General features: G+C 47.7%; 1 protein-coding gene across 1 annotated transcript in view; it reads right to left on the bottom strand.

The window, feature by feature from the left end:
* UBASH3B (ubiquitin associated and SH3 domain containing B) overlaps nt 1–25,501 on the bottom strand; it is a 63,349-nt gene that overhangs the window by 20,421 nt on the left and 17,427 nt on the right. Inside the window, exons 2-4 of the mRNA XM_032201748.1 lie at nt 3,265–3,318; nt 2,468–2,654; nt 1,798–1,996 (exon numbers count right to left, since the gene is read on the bottom strand). Of these exons, the coding sequence (XP_032057639.1) occupies nt 1,798–1,996; nt 2,468–2,654; nt 3,265–3,318 (440 nt within the window). The remainder of the gene's footprint in view (nt 1–1,797; nt 1,997–2,467; nt 2,655–3,264; nt 3,319–25,501) is intronic.

Genomic DNA, 25,501 nt, shown 5'->3' with positions numbered 1-25,501 from the left:
TTACAGATTCATGCAAGTTGATTAAATCTTTTTTTTTTTTTCTGGACATTAACTGGGTTACCAGTTCACCCACTGAGGGTAAGGTGTTCCAAAATCCTGAGAGCAGAAGTTGGTAAGATAATTACTGACTGATTACAAAATGATCCTGTAGACAAACGAACCTATATTAGGAAGAGAGTCAAGGAAGCAGAAAGGTGAAAATATGTGAAACATTGGGACTCTCCCAGTGGATGTGCAAATCATAGGATACATTGTTTGCATGTAATTTACTCCTGCTTATTCAACCAAAAATTGCAATTAAATTTGACTGATTATTCAGTCAGAATTGCAGCTATTCAGAGGCTTGGCTCCAAATGCCAGCCAGGGGTAGCTTTGCGAGCTCATCCATCTTTTTTTGATCAGCATGAAAAAAAATAAGCTGTGGACCTCTGAAGAAGCCCCAGAGACTTTAATGTGGACTGCAATGCAGCAAAGAGCTTCTCCTAAGGAAGAAGTGACCAGTTGGGTCCGAGTTGGAGCTGTTGCAGGGCTCGAAGTCTGCTGGAAGCTGTTGGTGCCTCCTTCTCTTCTGGGTCAGCATTTTTGGGGTACGGAGTGCGTTTGTAATGCTAACGACTATTTCCTGCCTCTTCTAAAGGGAAGGGAAGTTCTAGGTCACCATTAGGCAGAAGCAGTGCATTTCAGAGGTGGGATGAACCTACAGCACCTCTGTACTTCTTCCTCTGAACCAGGGCAGCTGCCTGGAGCTGCTCTGCACGGTGTCACAGGCTGCCTGTCTAGGTGGAGACACTCAGGGGCTCGGCCGTGGCTGTGTCTTGATGCATTTAAGCTCCGGGATCATCCTGTGAGAAGGAAGGACCAGGTGTTGTGGCTGGGCCACGAGGTTTGGAAAGGGCACCTCGGGTCTTCTCGCCCTGGGTGTGCGTCTCAGAAACACAGCAAAGACCCAAAGGCAGAGGAAAGTTTTGTGACAGCGGCTCGTGGTAGCGAAAGGAGCAGGAAATGCTCAGCCTCGCGGGCTGTGTCTAGCTGAAAGGTTAAGGAACCGCCAAATGTCAACTTCCCCTTCAGGAGATAACACTTGAGACTAAGTGCGAGGTGATCTTTAAACTGAAAAAGCTCTGACAAACAAGGCGCCCAGCAGGGTGCTCCTCTCAGGCTCTTTGCCCTCAGGCCACCCTTTCTGTAGCTTGTAGGTATTGCTGCCTTTCTGTGGGCAGCCCTGACATTTAGCTCCCAGTGTGTATCGCATTAATTGGGTGTTCTCCCTTTGCCCAGTCATTGCGAAGCATCACAGCACTGATAGGGTAGTGAGAAAGATGACCTTTGAAATGGCCACTCTGAGAGGAGTGTGGGCTTTCATGCCACGCAGCATCACAGTCCTCGGTATCTCACATTAAATTACACAGCTGGACAAAGACGGCTACGTGCTGGGTGAGTGGTCACTTAATATATATTTTTGTAATAATAAATGTAGTTCTTGGCATGAGCAAAATACCTCAGTGCAGTAAAATGCAGCCGATTGGGATTATTTTTCTGACGTGGCAAAGAGAAATGTAATTTTTTGTAGTAAAAGGAGCCCTGTATCAGGGCTGGTACATCAGCCTGGCTTGGGAATAGCTCTTTTAGGAAAAAAATTATTCATCTTCTCCTCTCCTCTTCCTCAGGAGCAGTCTGTTAGGAGAGCCACTCGTGCTGGGGTTAATTCTTGGGGAGGGAGCTTTGCAAGGGTTTGCAAGAGCGAGCCCAGGCCCTGCCCAAGCTGCGAGCACTCGCTGGCTGCCTGCAGTCACTCACCTGCTTTGGAGGCTGCCTCTGCAGCGAAGTCTGCAGCAAACTTCTTGAGCACCTCAGCACTTTCTTCCTTGACGAAAAGCCCGATGAAGTTCGAGGAAGTGTAGAGCTCCAGAGGCAGAGGGGCAGGGAATTTGCACTTCCACCGCATCACGGTGGCCTGCAGAGCTTCAGTGAGAGCGTCGACCTTGCTGTCCTCGCACTGCCGAAGGGAAGAGGACAAGCATTGCATTATGCCTGTGCTTAGCTCTGGAGTGCACTCAGAGAAAGGAAGGGCTTGGGTGGGTGAGCAGGAAGGGTAGAAAAAGCCCCGGGTCACAGAAATAGGGGTCAGGCATCATCTGTCCCCCCCTTGCCCCTGAAGCAGGATCAGCTGCCCCAAAGCAACCTTCCTAACCTCACCCCAGTGCTGCCTATTCCCATGTTAACAGTCACTGGAGGTTACAAGAATTTGGTCTGCTGCTCCTCTCTTAAAACACCTTGCTAAAAAAAACAATTACCTCCCTGACAAGCCCAGCCATCAGACAGTTCTGGTCCTAACACCCCTGAACTCTGAGCACAAAAACCCGCCTGCAGCGACTGAACCAAGTGTGCAGCACCTCCAGCCCGAGCCTGGCGAGGGCCACTCATCAATGCGTGCATGAAGGCAGCAAAAAGAGGAGCTCTGGTTTACCATAAAGAACTGGCAGAGGGTGATATGTGGGAAAATGTTGTGAGCTTTGTTCTTCCCACAGATCTGCTTTGACTGCTGCCAGAACTCGGAGAGCTTCTGAGCCAGGGGGCCGGTGGGGCGCAGGTAAAGGACGTACTCCCGGGGCAGGGTGTCATCGAGGAATGGGTCACCCACATGGGAGAACAGCCTGAGGGGGAGAAAGAAGTGTTAGACTGACATACAAAGGCATGTTTATTTTATATTTTTTCCAGCAGAATCAGCCTGACCTGTCCTCGTTCCCTTTCCTTCTCCCTTTATGGAAAAAATCAGCTTTTACGGGTCAGGCACAGAGCTGCGCTGTCTCTCTTGCAGCCCATTACCGCTCCTAAGTAACACACAAAATGGGTTTGTAGTTTCAGACCGAGGCTCTGAAGATCTACCCTCCGTCACTGCTTCTGCCTCTCTGACATTCGAGGTACAAAACACGGCAGGGAAAGCGCTGGAAATTGCTCAGCATCTTTGCGAAGGTGGCTCTCGGGTTGGTGTTTGGGCACCAGGGTGGAGAGCAGCAGTTCCTCCTCTCACCTTGCTGTTGCTATTACGTGTGATCACAACCTCCCTCAGCCAAGGCTTGCTTCTTGGTTGCTTATTTGCAGCACTTAAATAATAGCTCTCTAATTTTGCTACTGCTTTCCAGGCAGTGCCCTTGTTAAAAGAAAACTTCTGCCATAACATTTTACATCCTACTGGCTAAAACTGTAGCCTTTCCATTCACTGATTCCTTTTTCTCTTTTGAACATTTATTACTTCATACCAACCAGTCGCATGCTGCTTGAACGCTTCTTCCACCTGTTGACGCCAGCGCTTTTTGTCTGAAAAGAAAGCAGAAAAAAAAAAAGACTATTTCAGCTGGATTGTATGGACATAGCCTCATCTATTGTTTGAGCCGAGCAAGATAGACATCTTTAATCTCACATTAGGCAGGAGCTAAGTTCTGCCTTAACTCCCTCCATGCAGGGTTACATGTTGTGAATACTCACAGAAAAACTGAGTCAAGTTTTGGGGTGAAGCCTAGGATAATTAAAATAATTACAGCCATACACCGAGCATCCAAACCAAGCGCACCGTGTGTTGCCAGCCTAGGCCTGCTATGATTTATCTGAACCTCTGGATTTTCCCTGGTGCTTTTCTGGATAGTGAAGAACCTCCTAGCAGGCTTCTTGCTAATGGCATCTAATGGCCTCTGCGCTGGGCATTGGCTCAGCAGGGAAACGAAAAGGGTTGGCTCTGAGGTGCAGGCACTGCAGTGGCACCGAGGACCAGAGAAATGCAGCTGCCACCAGGGGGCACAAAGCCGAGATTTTTCAGGTTAGAGTAACCTGCCAAAATTTGCTAGCACTCTTCAGTCCTTATTGCATGAATGTGCACTTCTTTTGCTTTTTTTTTCCCCCTTCGGGATGCCTCAATATCCCTTTTCCCCCAGCTTTTAGCACCAAAGTCTTCTGTTCAGCAAGTTGTTCAGGTGCAGAACAACCCAGTGCGACGCTGCCTTTTTATCCCAGTCGAGTTTTCCAAAATGTTCAGCATCAGCACTGAAATGCAGCTGGGGATCAGCTCAGCTTTGTGACGCCAGAGACTGCCAAAACGAAGAATTCACCCAGAATCCAGCAGGCAGAAACCTTTAGCAAAAAAATATGAATGAAGGAGGCAGAAAAGGATAGAAATTTTAGGTCCTTGAGGCAGAAATCAGGCTCAGGTCACAAAGGGTCACAACTGCAGGGTCCCAGGGCCTTGGCTGTAGGGACCCTCTGGCACTTCTTGCTTCTGCAGGGCATGTGCTGAGCTTCCGCTGCCCTTTCTGTGTGCGGTGCTGACTTTTGAAAGCCCTCTGATAACCAGGCGGGAGGGCGAAACGTTGCCCGCTTGGTCAGAGACGCGTGTTGTTGACTCAGCTGTGTTTCGGCTCTGCCATTGGCTTCCCCACCCCGTGAATATACATATTTCTGTTCATTTGGAGAGCAAGAGGAAGGCAGAAAGATAATGCTGCAAAAAAAAAAAAAAAAAAAAAAAAGAGCTGTGTTGCAAAGGGGCGATTATGAAAATACTTCCTCCTGAGGTGCTTTTCTGCCCTTATCTGCCAGCATTCATCTGAGCTCAGCGGGCTGCTGGGCCAGGCACCTGCCTTCTGGAGGGATGCATCGTGCACGGTCAACATCACAGCCTGCTCTGTTCTGTCAGAGAAGCTCTAGGAGCAGTTTCTCCAGCTGTAAGGTGAGGGCAGACAAGCTGGCTCTCCTCCTCCTTTGCTCTCCCCAGACCCCGGAGCAGAGCTACGAAAGAGTCAAGCACAACCTAGCGGGACGATGGAGCTCTGCTGGATTTCCCTGCTCCTTCTCCGCTGCCTTTGTACTCGCAGGACCCCAAAAGGCGTCAGAAAACATTGGGCTGGGCCCCCCACGCTTTGTTCATGAGCGCTTTCAATAGGTGCCTCTCTCCTCCACAGGGACAATAAAACTCCCTTCCCAATTTAATTTTCAGTGCAAGGAGGAACTGCTGCATCAAGCAAACAAAGGGCGAGGTATATTTTTATCACGGGGCCTGAAACGGAGAGAATTTTATTTCTTTTTTAATTTAACACCGGGAATGACGTTGATGGCTGATAGCTCCTGGTTAGGCACGGAACAGGGCATGCCCCAAATCCCTCCCCAATACCCATCTCCGCAGGCAGAGCTGGGAGAGGAGCCACCTCTGGGTGCCCCGCTGTCAAAATCGACTTTTAAAAAGCTGAGCACTCGAGGCCGGTCACGGCTACGTTGGTCACTTCAAGAAGTGGCCTGGTTTTCACGACTGCTGAGTGCAGTGGGAGCGGGGAGCCACAATTCAGCTCCGGAGGAAACCAGGTCACTCAATGAGGTGATGAGCTACGGCTTTAGGTGCTCAGATTTCCTCGTGCTGGGTAGCAAGTGTTGGCTGGAGCACTGCAGCTAGTGGAAAGAAGCGGTTTGGTGACACAGATGCAGCAGAAAAAGACAAAAGGCAGCAAACAACTTATTTTTCAGAGTCCACCCAACCGCCACCGTGCAGCAACCACTTCTGCTCACGCAAACGTTGCAGCTGGATGCAGATCGGAGGTGAAAGGCTTTGTGCAGCGTTACGAGCCCCCTGAGCTTCCCGATTCCTCCCGTTCTTAATTGCAGCTGCCTCCGAGATGAAGCACAGGGCGCTCCTTTAACGATGCCCAGCAGCACGCGAGAGCAATTTGGAGCAGAAAGCGAGGGCGAGGCTACGGCCGACTGCAGGTGGGCGCACGGAGGCTTTGGAGAAGGAGAAAGAAGATCCCAACAGCAATGCCTGCCAAAAGCACCGCAGGTATTTTAGCCACCACAAAGGGTTTTTGGATTTGATCAACCTCAAAAGCCTCCCTGTGACTCTCTTCAGTGGAGTCACAAGGAAAATCTTCCTCCACTGAACCACTGGTTGCACGGCGCTGAATATTGCTAGGATGTGTCCCCGCTAAACACTTGACCCCTTATAGCAGGACTGGTGTTGCTGCCCTGAAACACACACATTAATGTGTAACTGGTGCCCGTTTTAACCCCGGCCCACTTAATGCAGGAGCACACAGCTCTGCATACTCCAGAATTTAACTCAGTACTCTTGAAGGATTTTTGGCTTCCTGCAATTTCAAGGTAGAAAAAAAAAAGCAACAGGGGAACGTCAATTCAGCTAGGAAATGCATATCAATAAACATAAAGCATAATGGCAAGATCCCATTTACTTCAGAGGAAATGGCTGTAATGGGGAATGATGCATTAACCATAGAGCCTTCAGTCTCAGCAGCACCACGCAGAAATCCTGCCTCTGTAATCACTCAGCTTTCTTATTCCAGCCCAATTTAAAGAGGAAGGTGAGCGTTGCTTCCAGAGCAAGGGGCAGGAGCGACCTGTTTGATGCATCTCTACCTGCACCCACGTTATATTTTATCCCTAAAAAACTGTGCAGGCTTCAGGGTGGCGATGCCAGGGCAGCGATCGGCTGATGTGCTGGGGCTGTGAGTGTGGCTGTGCCCACGTTTCACCAGGCTCCGTCACAGCCAGGCTGTGCTGCCAGGGCTGAGCCCTTCCAGCCCTTGGAGGTGGCCCCTGGGGCACCCGGAGCTGCTGCCACCACCACGGGCAGCCTCCTCTCCTCCTCCTCTCGCAGGCTGAGTCACGCAGCAGGTTTGAACCCTCGGGTCCTGAGAGCTCGCATGTTCTCCAGAAGCAATGCCTAATTCATAAAGGGGTCGCCCTTCTGCCTGCTGCTGCTTGGGGCTGAATTTTCCCTCTTTCTGCTGTCTCTCCTTTTGCTGCGATAAGCAGAGATGGAAACCCCGCCGCGGGCACCGCTGACCCCGGTGTGTGTAAGGAGCTTGCTCTGCTGCACGGCGCTGCCCACGGAGGCAGCAGCAAACGCCAGCAGCAGCCTCTACCTCAGATCCACCTACGGCTTGTCTGCCTACGAAGGCACCAGGGATTTGTGAATGAGCAATGGAAGGAAGGAGGCAGCCTGTAAAAGAAAGGGAATGACTAAATCTTCCCTTTCATTGCGTGCCTCGAGCCCAGACAAACTTCTCATCCCGCAACGAAACCCCTCGGAGGGATGAATTCATCATTTCAAGTAGCCCCGAATCTTTGGCCCATAAAATATTTAGCCGTGTAAAGAAAGATTTGTTGGAAGCTGCGTTAAATGTGATGGAAGACCTTGGCTCTCCTCGTCGGGAGGTTCAGTTTGAAGCTGCCTGACACGATAAGGGAGGAATTACGGATCGTAATTTATGCAAAAGGAGTCTGATAGAGAAACGTTGTCACACAGCGCGGTTTTGTTAGGATTATAAAATAAGCAGTTTTAGTTTGGCTCGTTTGGGGGGGAGTGCATAAAATATGCAGTTATGCAAACGGTATGCAGATAGGTATACGTATTTATTTCAACCCTGACTTTTTTTTTTTTTTTAAGTCTGTGTACACTTTGCACACAGTAACATTTGCAGCTTTCTGGTCTGCGTTTCCAAATTGCCCCTGCAGCGACATTTATAGGTTCCTTCATTTTTGCAGTTTTCAGCAATTGCTTCTCCTGCTCACAGCACAATAGTGGAAATGTCTCTGTTTTGGGCTCTCAATGAACAACTGCCCATTGAAGAACGATTTTGCTAGCAAACCTTCTGTCCATCGGATTAGTTGATTATTTGGTGTAGGAATACCCACGTTCCCCATAACTCACTGCTTTGTTGTCCCACAAGCACAAACGGCTGTGGTGAGGTGTTCTGCTCAAATGCTTTTTGTTGTGGGCTATTCAAATGTGTTCCTCCGAATCCTCAATATTCAGAACTCAGTTGGTCACCAAAAATCATATGATACCGTTTCTGTTCTCATTCGGGTGACCTTCCTTCTATAAATAGGGTCAGGACAGGAAGATATCACTAGGGATCAAGTTCCTGGGGGGGGCGGGTAGGTTCCTTTTCTACACTTTGTAAGGAAAAAAAAAAAAACACAAAACACCCAGGAGTTTTTGCAAGGAAGAAATCAGTGTAGCATCAGCGCGTGGCAGGGGGAATATTTTTTCTTCCCTTCAGCGAGCTTTAGCTCAGTCCTCCAAGCACTACCTTAGCTTATCCTTCTGCTGCTTTCCCCGTGTGATGGAGGACATAAAGTCCTCGTCGTGCTGAACTGAGTAACTCCAATCACAGCTACGTCCTCCACAAGATGTGAGCTCCTTGCTGTTTGCTGGGATCCGCAGAGGTACCCGCGGTTTGGTGCAGCATCCCCAGTTCAGGTCAGTGCACACTACAAGCAAATCCCAGCTACATGGAGCCCCCCGTCTCGTCTGAAATACGGGAAGAGGAGCACAGGGACCCGCACGACTGCACAGTGGCTATGGGGACTGCAAGATTTCAAACTGTGCTGTATCCTGTAGGTCACGTAAATATTTACAGAAGGTGCCTGACAGCATGACAGGGCTCAGTGCTTCCCTTCCTCCTCCTTCCTGAGCCGTGCCTGCTTACTCCCAGCCACTGAGTGCCGAGCTCTGGTAATAGGAAAGAGAGAGAAATGGGAAACCCCACCAGAAATCAGTTTGGGAAAAGCGCTGCTATGTATTTCTAGTTTCCATCACTTAAAATGTTCTTTCTTTCAGAGGAGAGGCCAGCTGGCAAGCTGCAGGCTGACCACACGACGATGACAATTATTTTTAAGTGCAGAGAGCGGGGGCCTGGCTGGCTGTGGCTGTTTGGTTTTTTAAGCTGTGTAAGATTTTGAAGGTGGATTTTTTAGCACATGTGCACTAAGTCATTCCCTTAATCCTCTGCTTAGGCAGCTTGTTAAAGCACAAGGAGAGGGAAGTACAGACTCGTAAAAAGTGTCCGGGATAAAGACAGGAATGTAGCAGCCATTTAACATTTTTCAAGAGATACACAGTTTAGAAAGGAAACAGGATATTATTTTCTTTAAAACAATAACAGCACAGCTTTTATGTGAGGCACAGGCTCGGCCGTGCAGTCGCCAGCCACCCCACCAGGTCCCATCGGAGGGACAGGGCTGGCTCGAATCGGTCACACACCGTCACCTCCTGCTAGTCCTAGGGCAGCTCCAGGTACAAAAAGTTGCCCTAAGTTTTCTCCCACCTCAGCTGGGAGATTGAGGAAGGCGCAGCTTTTTGGTGCAGAGCAAGCACTGGGAAAAGGGTGTAGGGGTGGTAAAGATAGGCAACGACTGCTGCTTTTAAAGGGTTGCAGAACTGCAAGGCTTAACAAAATAATCAAATACAGAATCAGAAATAATCAGATATTTCGAGTCTAATTCAAAATCATTTGAGAATTTCTATTTGAATCTAAATTCAAATCTAAAGGAGATGAAAATCTAAATGAAACTCAAATCTAAATTAATCTGAATTCAAATAGAAGGTGTTTACAGCTGAGTCACATTCAGCAGAGGCTCGTCCCCTTCAAAGAGCTCGCTTAAATCCTCGCCAGGATGCTGCCTAATGAGCAAAATGTCATTATTCAAGCACTCTGCGCAGCACAGGGGAGCAGGAACTTTTATCCCAATCCTATTAATACACTTTTAGCTAACCAGGAAGACGACGTCTTTGTATGGAGCCAAGTTAGAGGTTTGAGTACGCTCAAATGTACCATCTGGAGTTGCAGTGATAGCCAGAAAAGGAAGCAGTTGTCATGCTGATTGGAAATAAATAAGTTCCCTCGCGGTGTTCAAGACAAACACGATGCTTTCTTCTTTCTAACTGCTCTTCCTAAACAGCAACGAGCCGGAGTGGAACAGAGATTTGCAGGGGCTGTTTTCTACATCCCGCTCCTCCCGTGGCTGGGGCCTCTTTTCCCCATCCCGGCTGGGTTTTGGGGCAGAGCGTGGATCTGCAGGAGGGGAGGACGGGCCAGGTGGCTGGAGATGGCACATGGTGATGCTGCTTCGCGAGCACCTGCCTCTCCATCTGTCACCTCGCCTCCTGCTCCGGAGCAGCACAGCTTGCCTTCAGCTGGAAGCACCGGGACCTGCTGCCAAAAAGCTTGGCACGGTGATGGAGAGCACCCCGTACACCCTAATGCATGGAGGTGGGATGTAGAAAGGGAATGAGCTGCCGAATATCACACAGCAAGTCGTGGAAAGAGGGCATGGTTTTGTTGGGATGCTCTGCTCTGCCCAGGGCTCCCTGCAGAGACGTGCTTGCTTTTCTGCCCCCAGTTCCTTCATGCAGCCCCGCTCGACTCCTCTGTACGTAATTTTTTTTTAGTATCATGTCGATCTTTAGGAAGAAGAAAAAAAAAAATGCCACAACTAGCACTTTAAAGTGCCGGTGTTAACATTTTCCAGCTTCTTGGGGTTTCAAAACAGGAAGTTTGGGGGCGGTGCAGTTGCACAATTTGCCAGCAAGCTGCTGTTCTGTGAAGTCGGTGACACTGGGCTGTACCAGGAACTCCAGCCCTGCAGCCACCGAGCCTTCACTTTCTGGGACTACCACTCAGTACGATGCGAGGAGGTTTGGATGTGCTGCTCCCAGGAGTAGGTGGGAGCCTCGTGGTGTCAGCCAGTGGAGAGCTGACACATCCTCTGCAGAGCCAGAGCAAAGGGAACAGAGACAAGGGGAAGTTTTCCCAGCCCAACAGAGAGCAGATGGGTGGGGATAACACAGGCCAATGCCAGCATGGTACAGCTAAAGACTGAAAACCAAGCTTTGAGCTACTCGGTTTGGGTCTTGGGATGAAGCTTGAGATGCAAACTTCTTGCTAGACCGGAGTCCAGGTCTGTGTGTCGTGCACATCCTCAAAGGGGGAGTCTGAAGGCCCTTCTGAACGTGCTGACTTGACAAAACAGAGGTTGGTAGCGTACCAGCCACCTGTGTGCAAGCAACAAGCACCCCGATTTTTGTTCAAAGGCAGTGGAGCATCAGCTTGGGGCCTGCAGAGCCAAATTCACTCTTTCAGTCCCTTTCCATCTTGGTAGACAGAGGAAAATACACCACAATTAAACCCCTCTGGGGGCTCCACGGTAAGGCTTCATGGGACTATGTGTAATAAACCCATAATGATGATCACTGTGTGAGATGGGCTAATTTTCTACTAAAAGGAAAGGCAGCTGGTTTTCTTTTTTTTCGTGAGCTCTGTCTGATGGGGGGATCCTACCTGTTGTGTGCACCACTGGACCCACAGCTTTGCTGAGAAGGCAAAGCCCAGGGACAGAAAATGAGAAGTAGATGCCCAGCGAGAAGCTAACCAGAATCCCACACCTAAAATAGCCTCACGCAAAGCAACAAGAAGGAAGTCTAAGAAATTAAGGAAGGTGGAAGGAAGAAGGGTGGGGTGCTGAGATAGTTGGGTTAAAGGCAAAAAGAGACGCTCAAAATAGCCTCCTGCTCTAGACAGCTCTGTTCAGGAATTTTTTAAAGCTCGGTTGTTTTCAATAGCACAACTATTTCACAACGTTTCAAGCAAGTTTTCCTTGCCTGCTGTTTCTTGCCACCAAGGTAGGTCCAAGTCAGGCCACTATTGGGGTGGAAACCCGGGTGAGAAGCCTGAGGTGCTGTAGGACGTGGGGGAAAGGAGGGGTGATGGAGCAGAGAGTGAGGCACACTTGCCACTGACTCAGGGCTGAAACAGCCCCCAGGTGGGGCTGGGAGCACCATGGTGCTTGAGGCTCCATCCTTGGGTGAGACATCACGCAGAGGTCTCAGTTTTTGGCCTCGGAGAGTTTGAAGTGTGCAGTTAAAGCAGTGACTGAGGCTAATGTCAAAGTTTCCATTAGAAAAAAAAAATAAATAGCAAGATCTGGTCTGAATTTCAATGTGGGTAACTGTAGTGGGTCTCAAAACATGTAGTCCTCAAAACACGTAGTCCTCAAAACATGTAGTCCCCAACTAGAGTGAGTCTCTGCTGGATTTCAAGTGAAGCTGTACCTAGCGCTGTGATGGAGGTTTTGGTTTGCCTGTTCAACTTCTTGTTGTCAGAGGAGCAAATTTAGGCAAATGTGGATGCTTTTGAGAGTCCTGCACACCAAAGTAAGGTGGGATACCTGAATCAGAATGAGGTATCGCTGTGTTAACCTCTGTCTTATCTCACTTTACCAACTTCAGGTGTCAGAAGCTATAAAAATGACCAGTGTAATTATTTTGCTGTTACAAAATCAGTTACAATGAGAAGTTATAAAGTCCCGGCAGGACTATTATACCAGATTATGTATTAAAAATGTCCCTGTCGTGTCCAGATAAATGATCTGGAATTTGTACAGAAGAGTATCTGAAAGGTTTAACCATTAGCTATGGAAGGGTAAAAAAAAAAAAAGCCACATGAAGTATCTAGGTTTGATGTCTAAAAGGGAACAGGAAACGGAGAATTGTGATAAACTGAGAAACACTGAGATAAAGGAGGAGCTGAGAACATAATGAAAAAACTTTATCACACACTCCGAATACTTCCCCACATACTTTTCTGATTTTATACAGCCTGTCGGTCCCCCCTGTAGTCTTTATTCCTGTACCTGATCATATTCTCGCAGAATAAGCAAATTGCAGGAGGAAAATAGGAAGACCTCGGTACCTGCATTTAGTGATCATCCCTCCACCGAAGAGTGATTATGCATATGTTTAACTTCAAGCATGGACTGAGACACTTCAGGGAGGTACGAGCATACGGCAGCTGCTCTCCTGCAAAGCACGTGCTGGAAGGTCATTGCAAATCAAGGCTCCGGGTCCGTTCTTTCTTCAGGCAGGATTTCTAAGGATTTTAGCGTTTGCCAAGATAAAAATAACTTTTTTCGGTTCTCTGAAGCCCTGGGGATTTGATGCTAGCAGGTAACAACTGGTTGTGTATTCGCTGGAGCGGTGCTGTACTGAAAACCACCACCACCACCCCAAAAAAAGCACGAAACCAGACCTGACCAAAGATCTGCTGCAGCCCTGCTCCATCCTCGCCCCGTGGGGCTCTCCTTGACCCAGTTCATAGCCTTCAACGAAGGGCTCCCAAATCCAGCAGCTATCGTGCACTGCTGGATACCCGCCAGCCTCGCCGTGCTGACCTTGAGGGTGCTGAGCTCCTGCAGGTGCACACCGAGAATCACGGCCAAGTGAGTCCCACCGTGATCATTTCAATTCCACCATCATTTTAATTCTGACACCTCCGGTACTGGGAGCAGTGGACTGGGAAAAAAAGAAGGCCAAATCCTCACTCCTGTTTCTGAGCAAAGCCTGTGCTGTGTACCTGTGCACGTGTTGTCTGAGAACCAAGTGTTTTTTCTCGTCGGTTTTCCTTTGCCAGTCACCAAGGACGGCTCGCACCTCGCCTTAGCACTTTACCAGAAGCATCTCCCAAGTGGAGGCACACCTCATCCGAGTGCCAGGGCTGTGTAGGAGGCCAAGTCTTGGATGCTTGCCTTGCAGACCTTGTTATCCAGATTGATCTTTTCAGGCAGGTATTGTAAAACAGGCAGACACACACACACCCCCCCTGGCATCATCTCATTTCCATAGCGGAGCTCTCCCCCGCACTGGAGTACACGAACTGATGTGGGGGTGTATTTCTAAAATTATTCACGATGCAAATTGTCTACAACTGATCCCCAACTTCTCTAGTTTGCATGCGTGTCTGCTATCTTGAAAGCATACTCAGAAGTGCATTTTTTATTTTATTTTTTTGTAAATGCAGCAGGAATGGCAATAGGATTTCGGTCTTTCTTTCCATCAGGCTGATAGAAATCTGTGCCGTGCTGCACGGCACCGCTCCGCTTCTGCTCCTGCTATCCAGCAGCTGTCCCTAACAGCAGCTCTACCAAATGTGCTGCATCACAGGCAGTGCCTGGGAGGAGCATCCTGCAGTGCTGGCACTGCAAAACGCCAGCCTTGCTTGCAAGCCCCCCTCTCTCCACCCTCTCAGAGTGGGCTCTTGGGGAATGGAAGGAAGAAGAGCTATAAATTAAATGAGTGGCAGGTGCTAAGGGTGGAAAAGGACTGGTTGTGAAGTCCCCTTGGTTTTAAAGACTACTTTGCTATGCAGGCTGCTGTGAGTACGGAAGCTTCCTTCTTGATAAATATTGAAGAGCTGCTGTGTAAAAAGTAGGCAGGAAAGGAGAATAGTAGATACTAGCTAAGAATAATGATTTGCTGTAAATTTCAGAGGCTGATACCCAGCCGTGGATGGTAAATGGTGTGTGTAAGTGTGCCGTAAGAGGTGGGAGAGCCCTTCTGGAGTCCAGAATCCCATTCTTCCTAGAGGCAAACTCACCCCAGTGCATGTCACAGAGCAGAAACCCGCAGCCCAGCGTTGCCTTCTGAAAGCAGACCCAGCCACGGAGCCGCTGCCCTAACGTGTGCAGCCTGAGCCAGCCACAGCCTTGCCATCCCCAGCCAGGAACCAGGCCTGGAGAGCCTGAGGTTAAGGCAAAAAGAGAAAATACAGAATAGATACAGAACAGACAGCCATAAGAAACCTCAGGAATTGCCCAGCTGGATGAGACTAAGGTGAGCTTACTTGCTACTAGACATCAGAGGATCCTTACAGAAGCAAGCCCTAAGAAATGCTGCGGTCCTAAGAAAAGCATCAGCCATCAGACAGAGGTGCACAAAACGCAGCTCTGTGAGTTTGGGCATTGCTGGAGCTGGTCCTTCACAGACAGAGCAGGTTCAAAGCAGCTAAGGCACGCTCTGCATGTCTTTCTGCCGGAGATTCATGCGGGTAGGCAGAACCCAAGCCCTGTACCCGAGTTCAGAGCTGAAAGGGGATAAACTGTACCAACATAAGCACTTTTATATGGCTGCAATTGCAGATAGACTGGGAAAGCTTTGTGGAAATGATTATCCCGGGGAAGCTGAGAGAGCAGAATGTGCATTTTGACGAGACGTATGTGTCTGGGGGATCCCATGGCGAGAGGAAATCCCCAAATATTTCAGGGCGATGGCCTCCCAGCCTCAGGTCTGCAGGATCCTGTGCTCCCAGTGCTGGCAGCTGCTGGTTCGTGTGCGTACAGGCACAGGAGGTAACAAGCCCCTGGCCTCAGTCTTTCCCCATTTTCCAAATAGGCCTGCTCCTGCTAACCTCTGCCTCTCTCCGCAATGTCACAGAGCCCCTGGGGAAGCACAGATAAGGAGGCTTGATGAAACCTGAATTATTGTGTGCTTGCAGGAGCGGTCTCCAGCCCCCTGCATCCCTTTCACCTGCAGCAATGCATGATTTCGTGCTGAAAACAGACGTTTCTCAGTGCCCCCCTCTTGGCCTCTTCTGTAGGTTAACTCTTGATGCTTTATCTCTGCAAAGCACGTCGGCATGCAAATAAACTGCAAGCAGTGAGGCTGAAGTGAGTATCAGGGCAAATTCTGCTAGAAGGACACAGCCCTCGGTACCTTTTGCTGCTGCTCAGCACTTATTGTTCCCTACGTTAAGGTTTTGGGATATCTGGGGGCGCTGAGCCTGGTTCTGCTTGGATTCCTGTGCATGGAAATTATTCCATCCTGTAAGGCAGATAAACCTTCGGTGTGCTCAACTGCAGCAAGAGCACCAGGCTTTCAGAAGAGCTCAGCAGTAGCCTGATTTTGCTCCCAGTGGAATTGAATGAGGCTGAATTAGGCTGGAGCTGAGCTTCTGAAAGCTGTACCCTATCTTCTGCTCGCTCTAGCTGTCTAAAAATAAGGAGTCCAATTAAATCAACAGCAGTACAAAGTATGAGGGAATGTATAATTAATTAAAAAAAAATCAAAGGCTGTCTTAAAGCATTGATCAGCATTTAGCAGTCCTGCCACTAGCTCTTATTCTTTTCCTTCTTCCTTTTTAATCAGTGATTATTGTCATATCACTTCCCTTTTACCCTCCCCTACTCTAGGAGTATTGCAACGTAACTGCCTTCCCCGGGAGCAGTAAACTTCGTCCCAGGAGAACCATAAACTCCCTGAAAAAAGGAAAGGGGAAAACCTGTTACCGGCTGACCCTGACACCCAGCTGGAGCTCTGATATCAGCAGAGATAAATGTTTGTGAGCAAGCCAGGGCCTGCATTCACAACACAGCCCTCACATAAAACTAAAGCCCACGGGGCAAGGAACTGCATGCCCAGAGCCATCTGCCCTGCAGCTCTGTGGGGAAAGGAATAAGGGGTGGTGCACGAGCTCAGACCTATTGCCTTCCCTACTGCTATTGTTCTGGCTTTAACACTTCCAAAGAATATTTTTGTGCAGTCTGTCTGTGAAGGTGGCTTTGTCACTTCCCAGATGGGTGTCTCACACTCTTCCAGTGCAGTGAGAAGGGAGCTGGGCAGGAATTGCTCCTCTGTTCCCCTGGCAGCAGCCCCAGGAGCTGGGCTGGAGCGGGAGCAGGACCTGCCTTGGGTTTCGAGTGCTGGCAGCTGGTGGGGAACTGGGAAACGGCACGGAAGGAGAATGTGTATCATGCATTTCTGGGTGTTTTTTTTGCCTAGATTTCTCCATCTTTCCTTTGGTTTTCCACTTGGATCTGTTTTCTAGTGGCAGGAAATGTGGACGGTTAAAAGGCTCATGAGATAGATGCACGAGAATGAGCTTTAGCTTCAAGTAAAGTCTGAGGGGCTTTGCTCCAGAGCTGTGGCACCAATTGCTCACTCTGTGGGTGGTTTCAGTGAAGGGCATGAATCTTGTAAGGTGGCACCCTTCCTCTTACACGTCGCAATTCACGGCGTAGGCACCTGCGTCTAGTGTAGGAACCTGCGTTTCCAATAGGTCAGATGAGCAATGCTCTACAAGTACCAGTTTCTCCCCATTAACTGGAAAAAAAAATAAATTGAGACTGCTGGTCCAGATGTGAGCATCACCTCCTGACATCAGAGGTTAGATGAAAGTGCTCCTCTCATCTGTTTTCCTGTGCCTATGGTCGGAGAGCTCTGTCCTTTCTGGTGTAGGCTCCCCACGGCCCTACAAGCCCCTGGGCGGCGTGCTGTCGGTGTGATGGTATCTGGGGACCTTTCGACAGCACCGTCACAAAAATAACAGTACAACACTTTCCAGCTAGTACGCAGAGAAGGAAAAAAAATCAGCTGTGAGAGACGAACTAGTCATAGTATGGTACCTACGCGAGCAGAAGAGCCGAGGGGGAAGTTCTTCTAAGTTAAACCGTGGAAGCGTCTTTTACGTGTGACTCACAGTTTCTTTATCCTCACCTAAATCCCCTTCTAAGCAGCCTGATAGAAATTATTAGTAAATCACCCCTCCCTGCATTTCAGTGAAGGTAAGCAGGAAGACAGAAACCTGCCCTAACGCGTGCAGAACAGCTTAAGGGGGACAGAGAGGCCTGGTGCCTGGAGAATTCAAAGCAATGGCTTCATGATTTTTATATCCACAAACGTCTGCCCTAGGCTGTATTGTAGCAGCGTGTCTGCACCAGGTTTCTTTCTTTTCAGTCTGAAAAATAATTTCAGACGGCTCAGATCTGCAGTGTCCTCCCCACCTCCAGGCGGGTGCGATGGGAGTCAGCACTGCCAAGGCAGCTGCCCCGAGAGCAAGGCTCAGTTTTCTGTTTTGTTTAGGGTATTTCTGGATCACCAGGCCCAGATAAGTCCTCCAAATAGATCCAGGATTCCAGGATATAGGCCGGCTGCTGCCGAATTTAAAACCCCAAATCTCTACCAGTTATTTTACGTAGGGAAGAGCAGTTTTTAATCCTCTGCTGCCTTTGCTGACTGGGCACTCCTGGCTATAGGCTGCTGCTCTGAACGACGCATCCGAAGTTATTTTTGAAACGCGTTATTACCCTCCAGTTGCATCTCTCCCTTTTTTTTTTTGATGCATAATTTAGATTTTAGCCTCTTATAAATCATACGCCTAAGGAACTGCTGATGCTTCTGGGGAAAAAAAAACACAACACAACAATAGTAAAACTGTGCAAAGTGTTCTTTGTGGAGACTATTCTGGCTATAAACACATTTCAACTTCTCTTTGAGTTTTCCCTATTTTTGTCTGGGGGGTGTTTGCAGGAGTACAGAGCCTCTGTTATTTGGTAATTGAGCAATGTGGGTGAGATCTCATGGATTCCCGCTGCACATCATCCACGTCCCGAAATCAGAGCACTTTGGGGTACCCTGACAGATGCTGGGTAGGGAGGAGGTAGAAGTGGCTTGTTCTCTAAAGGAGAAGCTTTGCATTGCAGAGGAGGAATGCCAGGCAAAATTTGGAGGTAGCCAGGTCTCCAGCTGCCTCTGCTATTCTTTAGGGTCCCACAGATTTCTTCCCAAACCCACTGAGGCCCACAGAAGAAAATCCCAGAGGCTTCCCAATGCCTTTGGGACCTCTGCACCAATTGGTCTGACCCTTACAGGATGAGAGGGCACTGCTCCCTGCTAAACCTGGCTTAACGTGAGTAATTCCAGTTCCAAAGTTAATTACAAACACAGAAAAATAAGGTCTATGTTGAAAAACAACCAGAAGGACCAAAGATTTAAGACAGTTCTGCGTTGTACGTGGTACCTAATTGTAACTGAGTTCATCTCTGCTGCTCCTAAGGGAAAGAAAATAAAAAAAAACCTCTTTGCCTGAAATTATCAACTGAGGTAAAATAGAGATACTGTGGGGGGTGGAAAAAAAAAAAGTCTAAAGTGAGATGTTTTTCTTGATATTGGAGGCAACATCAGCAGGTTTTTAAGCATGTAATTTATAGGGGAAGTGACTCAAATGAAATTATGCACTTTAAAAAATCAGCAAAGTGTCGAGGGCATAATAACCTTTGAAAAAATTTAAAAGCCCTTTCGTATTCCTAATACTGGAGTTCCTCACTCCTGTAATTTTCTTTCTTTCTTTTTTTTTTTTTTTTTTTTTTTTTTTAATGGCACAGCTCCTAATATCAAGTGATTATTTCAGAATCAATGAGTTTCATTAGAATAAACAGCGTCAATCAGCTTCCCGGCTGGGGAGAAAAGCTGAAGAAAACAACCAAAGTGTATCCTAAAACCTTAGAGACCACGGAGAAAAAAGTTATTTTCAAGTTAATGTTATGTTTTTTAAATCCGACTGCCTTTAAGCCAATCTTGTGATCTTCTGTCATTAGTCTTGAGCCCTAAATTCTGCAGAGCTCTGTTGGAGAAGTTGTGAGATGGAGTCCAGAAGGGTCAGAAACTGCAATTCTTCCATCCCACAAGCTCTGTGGCTGTTCCCCACAGGAACGAGAAATGTATAGTAATTTATGGTGGGGATGTGGCTAATTATCTGTAGCCGTCCAGCCTGTACATCCATTAACAGGGAGCCTGGCAAAAGCATTTTTGGATAACCCACCACCATCCGAAGATCTGCTCTCTGTATTAAAACCTCCAGCGTGTTCCTCTTCTCCCAAACCAAGGTGGCTTGAGTGAACTCAGACATTATTCATACAGAAAAGGTGAAAGGCTGCACTCGCTGGGAAAACCTTCACGGTGAGCATTCTAATCCACTGCAGATTTTTTTATTTTATTGATGAATTTGGCACCTGATCTGTGAGATACTAGAGAATGGTTAAATTAGATAAAAGGCCGATGCAGACTATTATTTTTCCCATTCCCTGGTGAGCAGTGAGTGCCTGAAACCAGTATAAAAGCAGGCACACAGCAGCTGTCTTCCTCTGCCCATAACCTTGCACCTTTCTTGAGCCAAAAAGTGCATCTGAATTCCTCTGCCAGGTGACCGAAACACTTTTCTTTGTCCCCTTTACACCACCCTGGCACCCCTCAGTTACTTGGTGCACAAAAATCTCATCCCTTCATTGCTGGAAACCTTCTGCCTCCTGTCCCAGCCCTTCAGCAGAGGAGCCAGGCTGCCCCATACATCGCTCGTGGCCAAAGGGATGTACAAAATTCGAGCTGGGATCGATGGTGTAATGCATGGGGAGCTGCAGAGAAGTGATGGGTGACGTTTAAGACCGGAACACAAAATCCTGGGTAAAAGCCAAATCAGTGACAGCTCCACACCTTGTCCATTTCCATGAGGACTGAGCATTTATGTAGTCTGAAAATCAACTCTTTTTTTTTTTTTTTTTTTTTTTTTTTTGGGTCTGCGAACTGCATGTTTGCAAACAAGACATGCTGGCGTTGAAAATTGCTGAAAACACCCTGCTTTCCCATCAGGATTTATTTTTAGGGAGTGGGTTTTCTGATGAAAATAGAAAATCCTGAGCTGCTCTTCTGCAGAACTTCCTTACGATTTCAGCTCTTTCATGGCCTTTGTGAAAATTATGGGGTCATTTCTGAAGGGTCACTGGAATGCAGGTTAATTATGGGATCCTCCTGACTATCTCTGGTGGAGCAAAGGTAACACCACTGAAAATCCCCTTCAGCCTCTGCCCCCAGGATTGCAAACACCCTCCACAAAGGGGATGGGCTTTGCTTCAAAAGGAGGCAAACAATAACCTTGCGATGGATTCCATCACTTCCCTAATAAACAAAACACGATTCCCTTTCAAGCTTATCATGTGCCAAGTTCTGTGGTCACAATACAATAGCTGCATTGTTCCCGCCTGCTGCAGGCTAAAATGTATTTTGGTAACTGCTGCTCTTTATAACCCAATTGTCTGGTGACAGTTATTGTGGCTTGCCATTAACTCCTTCTGCATGGGAGCACCTCTGGAAGCCCCAGGAGCTGCTCTCTGCCCCCCAGCACTGCCCAGAACGGACAGGAACATCAGCCCGGGGCTCTGCCTGTTAGATAACATGTAAATCGTGGTGACTCAGAGTGGAAAATCAGAGATGAAAATTACACAAAGGCTTATTTAACCACCAGCTGATGATTTTTTTTCCCCCGGTACGGTACGTGAGCGTGTGAGAGGTACTCACACTCCAGCATAACACTATTATTTCTCCTCCTGCCCCCTGCTCCCCCCCAGCTGCCTTGGCAGATAGGAGGTACAGAATAAAAACGTGCATGCAAATGCATGTTCACCTCACATTCCCCGTTTAGGAATGAATGAACCTTGGAACAGTTTTAATCACCAAATGTGTTAATTCCCAGCTACGCTCGCACGAAAAAGCCTGCTGGTTTTTCTTAGGGTTATCAATGGGATATTCCCGTTTAATGGAGCGGAAAACAGGCAGGGGGGGAAAAAGCAACTTGTCTGGGGCCTACCCAAGATCAGAGCCACCTTGTACCCCCCTCGAATAAGTCAAGGTGATCCTAAGCAGTGCCAAGACTGGGGGCAGCCTCAAGGTGATGGCTTCCCACCTTCCCTCATGGAGCTAAACTACAGGCACTACCCAAGCCCACAGGGTCTGGTTGGAAAGAAGGCCAGAGCAGGCAGAGGATCTGGCTCTTCACGGCAGGAAACACTGAGAACAGTAGTGGTGTGGGTTTTTTTTTTCTCTTTTTTTTTTTTTTTCAGTGTGTGCATGTGGTATTTTTGTAATTCAAGATGAAGTCACAGCCAAACTGAAAACAAACCGAAAAGAAGAGCCAAATCCGTTAGCAAGGATCGGAGCCCACTTCCAGCAGTGACTGAGAGTTTCAGGACAGGAGATATTTCTTTCCCCTGAATCAATAAAGCCTCTGCTAGCATCCTAAACTGTGCCACAGAGACATGCCAGTGAGGAGAGGGAAAATGGCTTTGCAAAAACTACCAAAAAAAAAAAAAAAAAAAAGGGTTTTCAGTTCTCAGGGACACAGGTTCCTGAATAAAGTGCCAGAAGCTGTGCCTGGGTTTCCTGAGAAAGACTGAAGAAGTGCATTATCTTGTCGAAAAGGAGTTTCCATATTACTCACCCTGCCCATCTCCCAGACAGCACAGCACCGTTCCCAGCAACACGCTCTCCTTTGCTTTCCTCAGCTCAGTTCTCAAAGGCTGAAGGAACGAGGCCAGCCGACCTTCCAATTAGAAATGTTCTTCCTAATACTCTGCTGTAATTTGTCTCTGCTCATTTTCATGCATTAGCCTTTATGAAGTGCACAAGGCAACCTTAATTGCATTCCCTTCTGGCTGCTTTTTGCAGGGATGGAGGCAGGGATGGAAGCCAGGGTCCGCAGAGACAGAGCACGGAGCTTTGGCAGCCACATCAAGGGAGGTAACAGCACCGGGCTCCTGGAGGCCCACATACGGCCACTTTTGCTAGTCATGATGCTCTGGCAAGGGCATGAGATTCATATTCACCACTCAGCCAACCCAGGTTATATTCCTTCCTTTCATCCAGCCTGAATTTCCTCGCTCTCTGCTCTGCGTCCTTCAGCAGAACAAAGCCTTCCATGACTTTATCTTCCTGTGCATGCTGGAGCACCTGGGATGGGATTTTAAAGGGACCCCAATGTGTGAGAGTAAATATGGCACATTACCAGGGCTAATCCTGTCCTGGGAAGCTCTGTGGGTAGGTGAGGTGGGGTCCTGTGCTCCAATTTGCCTTGCAAAGCCCATCTCTGTATGGGGTGCTGAGCTGGGCACTTCTCACTGTGCTACAGTCCCCATCTTTCCTTGCATTTTCTCCGTACTCACACGGCGTTGCCTCTCCAGTGCTCGGGTGGAGCTTTTTGTGGGGGCATCAATATATTTATGAGCAGTGCTTCCTAACTTGTGACCTCGGTAGCAGAAAGGGGCTTTTGGGTTCTACCAGAAGATGCATTATTAATGCAAATATCGTAAAAACTAGTTGAGAGGAACCAGAATTTTCTTCCCTTTTTCAGTGGTGTATAAAGGTCTCTGAGGATTGATCAAGCAGCTTCATTTAAATCTGCTGAGTGTAAGCTGGATGTCCTTAGAAGGACTGGCATTTTGAAAACTTCAGTAGATCTCTATTGACTTGAGAAATGGTTTTTAAAATGGGCGAGCATTTTTTACATCCAGTCACCAAAATCTGACTGCGGTCGTGCTGTATGGGGGCCTAACAGATTATACCTGCAGGGAGAGACAGAAAATGTATGCTGGGCTCGCACTGAGCTTGAGGGAGGCAACTCAGAAGCAAGCACACATTTAGAGGCGATTACAGGAATGATATATTCAGCTCTCAAAATGTCAGGGTGTGTAACTGGCCGCAGCGTGTGAGGCTGTAGTTTCTTCTCAAAGCAGATCTACACCGACTGCAACTGCATTTTTCGATCCTGTATCAACCTTTCTGATCAGTTTTTTTTTTTTTTTTTTTTTTTTTTTTTTTTTTTTTTTTTTCAGGGAATCGTTGCTTTTCATTTTCTAGCACTGCTGTTTGCTTGGGCCTCTCTGAACTGAAACCCTGTTCATGCGAAATCCAGCGGCTAAACTTTTTCTGTTGGTGTTGAAATGGCAAAGTTGCCTTGCTAAGAGTTTTGTCTAACCAACAGAGGAAATACAAGGTAGAGAAGAGTGTCAAAAGGGCAAACTCGATATCAAGGTGTAGGTAATTTGCCCTGCCTCCTGCAGCAGGAAGGTTTGGTACCTGGGTACCGCTGTGTCTGGGTGGGTGATAGATGGGGAGGGAAATCGGTGTTGAGTTTTGGGTTCATTAAGGGACATTTACAGGGTCGTAATTCAGGGTTAGGAGCTATTTTTGAGTTTTTGGCTATGGGCAGATGAAGTTTTATGCAAGAAGCTGTTATAAATTCGCTCAGTCCCATTAGGACCCCATGGAAATGATGCATTTTAACCCTTAAATAAAAAGAACAGAAGCCGGGAGCCTGCAAAGCCACGTGAAGCATGAGGTGTGTGGCTGCAAACCGACAGCTTCAAGGTGCATCAACGGGCCAGAGAAAACTTTCAAATTAGGCAAAAATCTCACAACCCCCCCAAAAGTTTGCTCCAAGCCAGCTCGTTAGTCTGTATCAGCCAGGGGAGTTAAAAAAAAAAATAATGCTTGTGCAAAAGCGGGGAGAAATGTAAAGGCTAAAGGCTGCTCTAACCACCAAGTAGCAACTTCAACTCCCACCCACCTCCCACACACAACTAGAAATAACTTTAAATAATTTATTTGTGTCTGTATTCCAGTTACATATTTAATGACTTAAAGAGACAGGGGCTTGCTTAGGCACATAGCAAAATTTTCCGTAATTCAAAGGTAAATATTACCCTGTGCACCCCTAAGAAGTCGCTGAGACTTTCAGAGTGCTTTACAGCTTGCAGCCCACAAAATTCAACAGCATCAGCTCAGGCAGTCACTGTTCACAGAAAGAAAACCACGGCACAAGCAGGTTTAGTAGCTAAACTTAGAACAAGACAGATCCAGGGAAAGAACAAGGAACAAGCTAATTCTCCTGTCCCGCTCACTGAACATTAGAAGAAAAAAATCTTTCTCATCTTGCTTCTGCTCCCATTGTTGCCTGAAATTGCCACATTTTGTCTTCAAAATTTTTTTGATGCAAGAATCATCTTTTTGTAGGTAATAATTATGTTCGGGGACTTGGAGGGCAGAAATTTAAGCAGGAATGTCAGCGGTTGCACGGTCGGGACATCACTTATAAAGGAAGGAAAAAAAAAGGCAGCATCTGCAGTAACATTTCATGTTGGAATTATCTGAGCTCATTAGAGATGAAAACATTATCTAAGCTCATTAGGGATGAAAACATCCGACTGAGTCATGTTATGAATTTTAATAATAGTGGTAAATAGTTCGTGTCTCTGGAACTGTCGATCCTTTTCCGTAACGAACATCACCTTGGTCCAGCTCCTTCCAGGGAGTTCTGGGTTTCACGTGTTAAGCATATTAGCAAAGCAGCATGCTTATGGGGAGTCACCTCTCTTATTAGGGTGAGAATAATCCTGGATGCCTTTATGGGTTCCCAGTCTTTTTCACCCTACAAAGGCCTCTCACTGTGCTGAGCTGATGAAACCAGGTTCGGGCTCGTTTGCTTTTTCCCCCGCAACTTTTTGACTGCTTTAGATTAGAGAAAAGGATCCCAAAATACCCCAAACCAACAAGCTTGGCTGGTCATTTCTGTCCATCCGGCTTGCTGGGAGCAGCACACCTCCAGAAAGGGGGAGAAGATTTTAGGGCTGGTGCTGTCACAGAGCTGTCCCAGCCCAGGGGACGTCCCCGTGCAGTGCCACGTGTGTGTCCTTCCACCTCCAGCTATGGCTGGAACCTGGCAACCCTCTGGAGAAATAGAGGAAAGGATCACAATCTAAATGTGCAGCTGTTTATAAATTCGTGGGAGGTTCCTCTAAAACTCCTAAAGTCCTATAAAACTCCTTCCTTCTTTATCTAAATGCTGTCCCTGCTCACACCGATCCCTTTTCCTGATGTTACAGACACCCAAGTGTCCCTTCTGCTTTCTGCCAGCAGTGAATCCACCTGCCTAGTGTAACACTGCTTTTGTTAGAAGGAAAATCCTCATCTGTAAAGCACGGTTTTCCCCCGTCTAAATCCATGGTACTGAAACGCCACTTTTAGCCCCCGGGCTGCCAATTACCGATGGTAAACACAAAACCCCAAACAAGCCTGAGTTACTCGTGTTCAAGAAGTTGTCGAAATGCTCTTTTAGCGGCGCGATACCCACACTTCTTTTTGGTTTTCTGTTCTGCTGACGCTTACCTAGAACAGAGCTCTGTTCAGTGGGAAAGAGAAAGCAAAGGAGAGGTTGTCAAGCCCTGGCAGCTGTCTGAATCTCAGGCATCTTGCTTTAATTTCCTTTCCTTGGTGGCAGATGGTAGCTTTGCA

The sequence above is a fragment of the Aythya fuligula genome, chromosome 22 (assembly GCF_009819795.1).
Source record: "Aythya fuligula isolate bAytFul2 chromosome 22, bAytFul2.pri, whole genome shotgun sequence".
NCBI classification, from domain to species: domain Eukaryota; kingdom Metazoa; phylum Chordata; class Aves; order Anseriformes; family Anatidae; genus Aythya; species Aythya fuligula.
The sequence above is the reverse complement of the archived record's forward strand: the minus strand, read 5'-3'. Positions and strand labels throughout refer to the sequence as shown.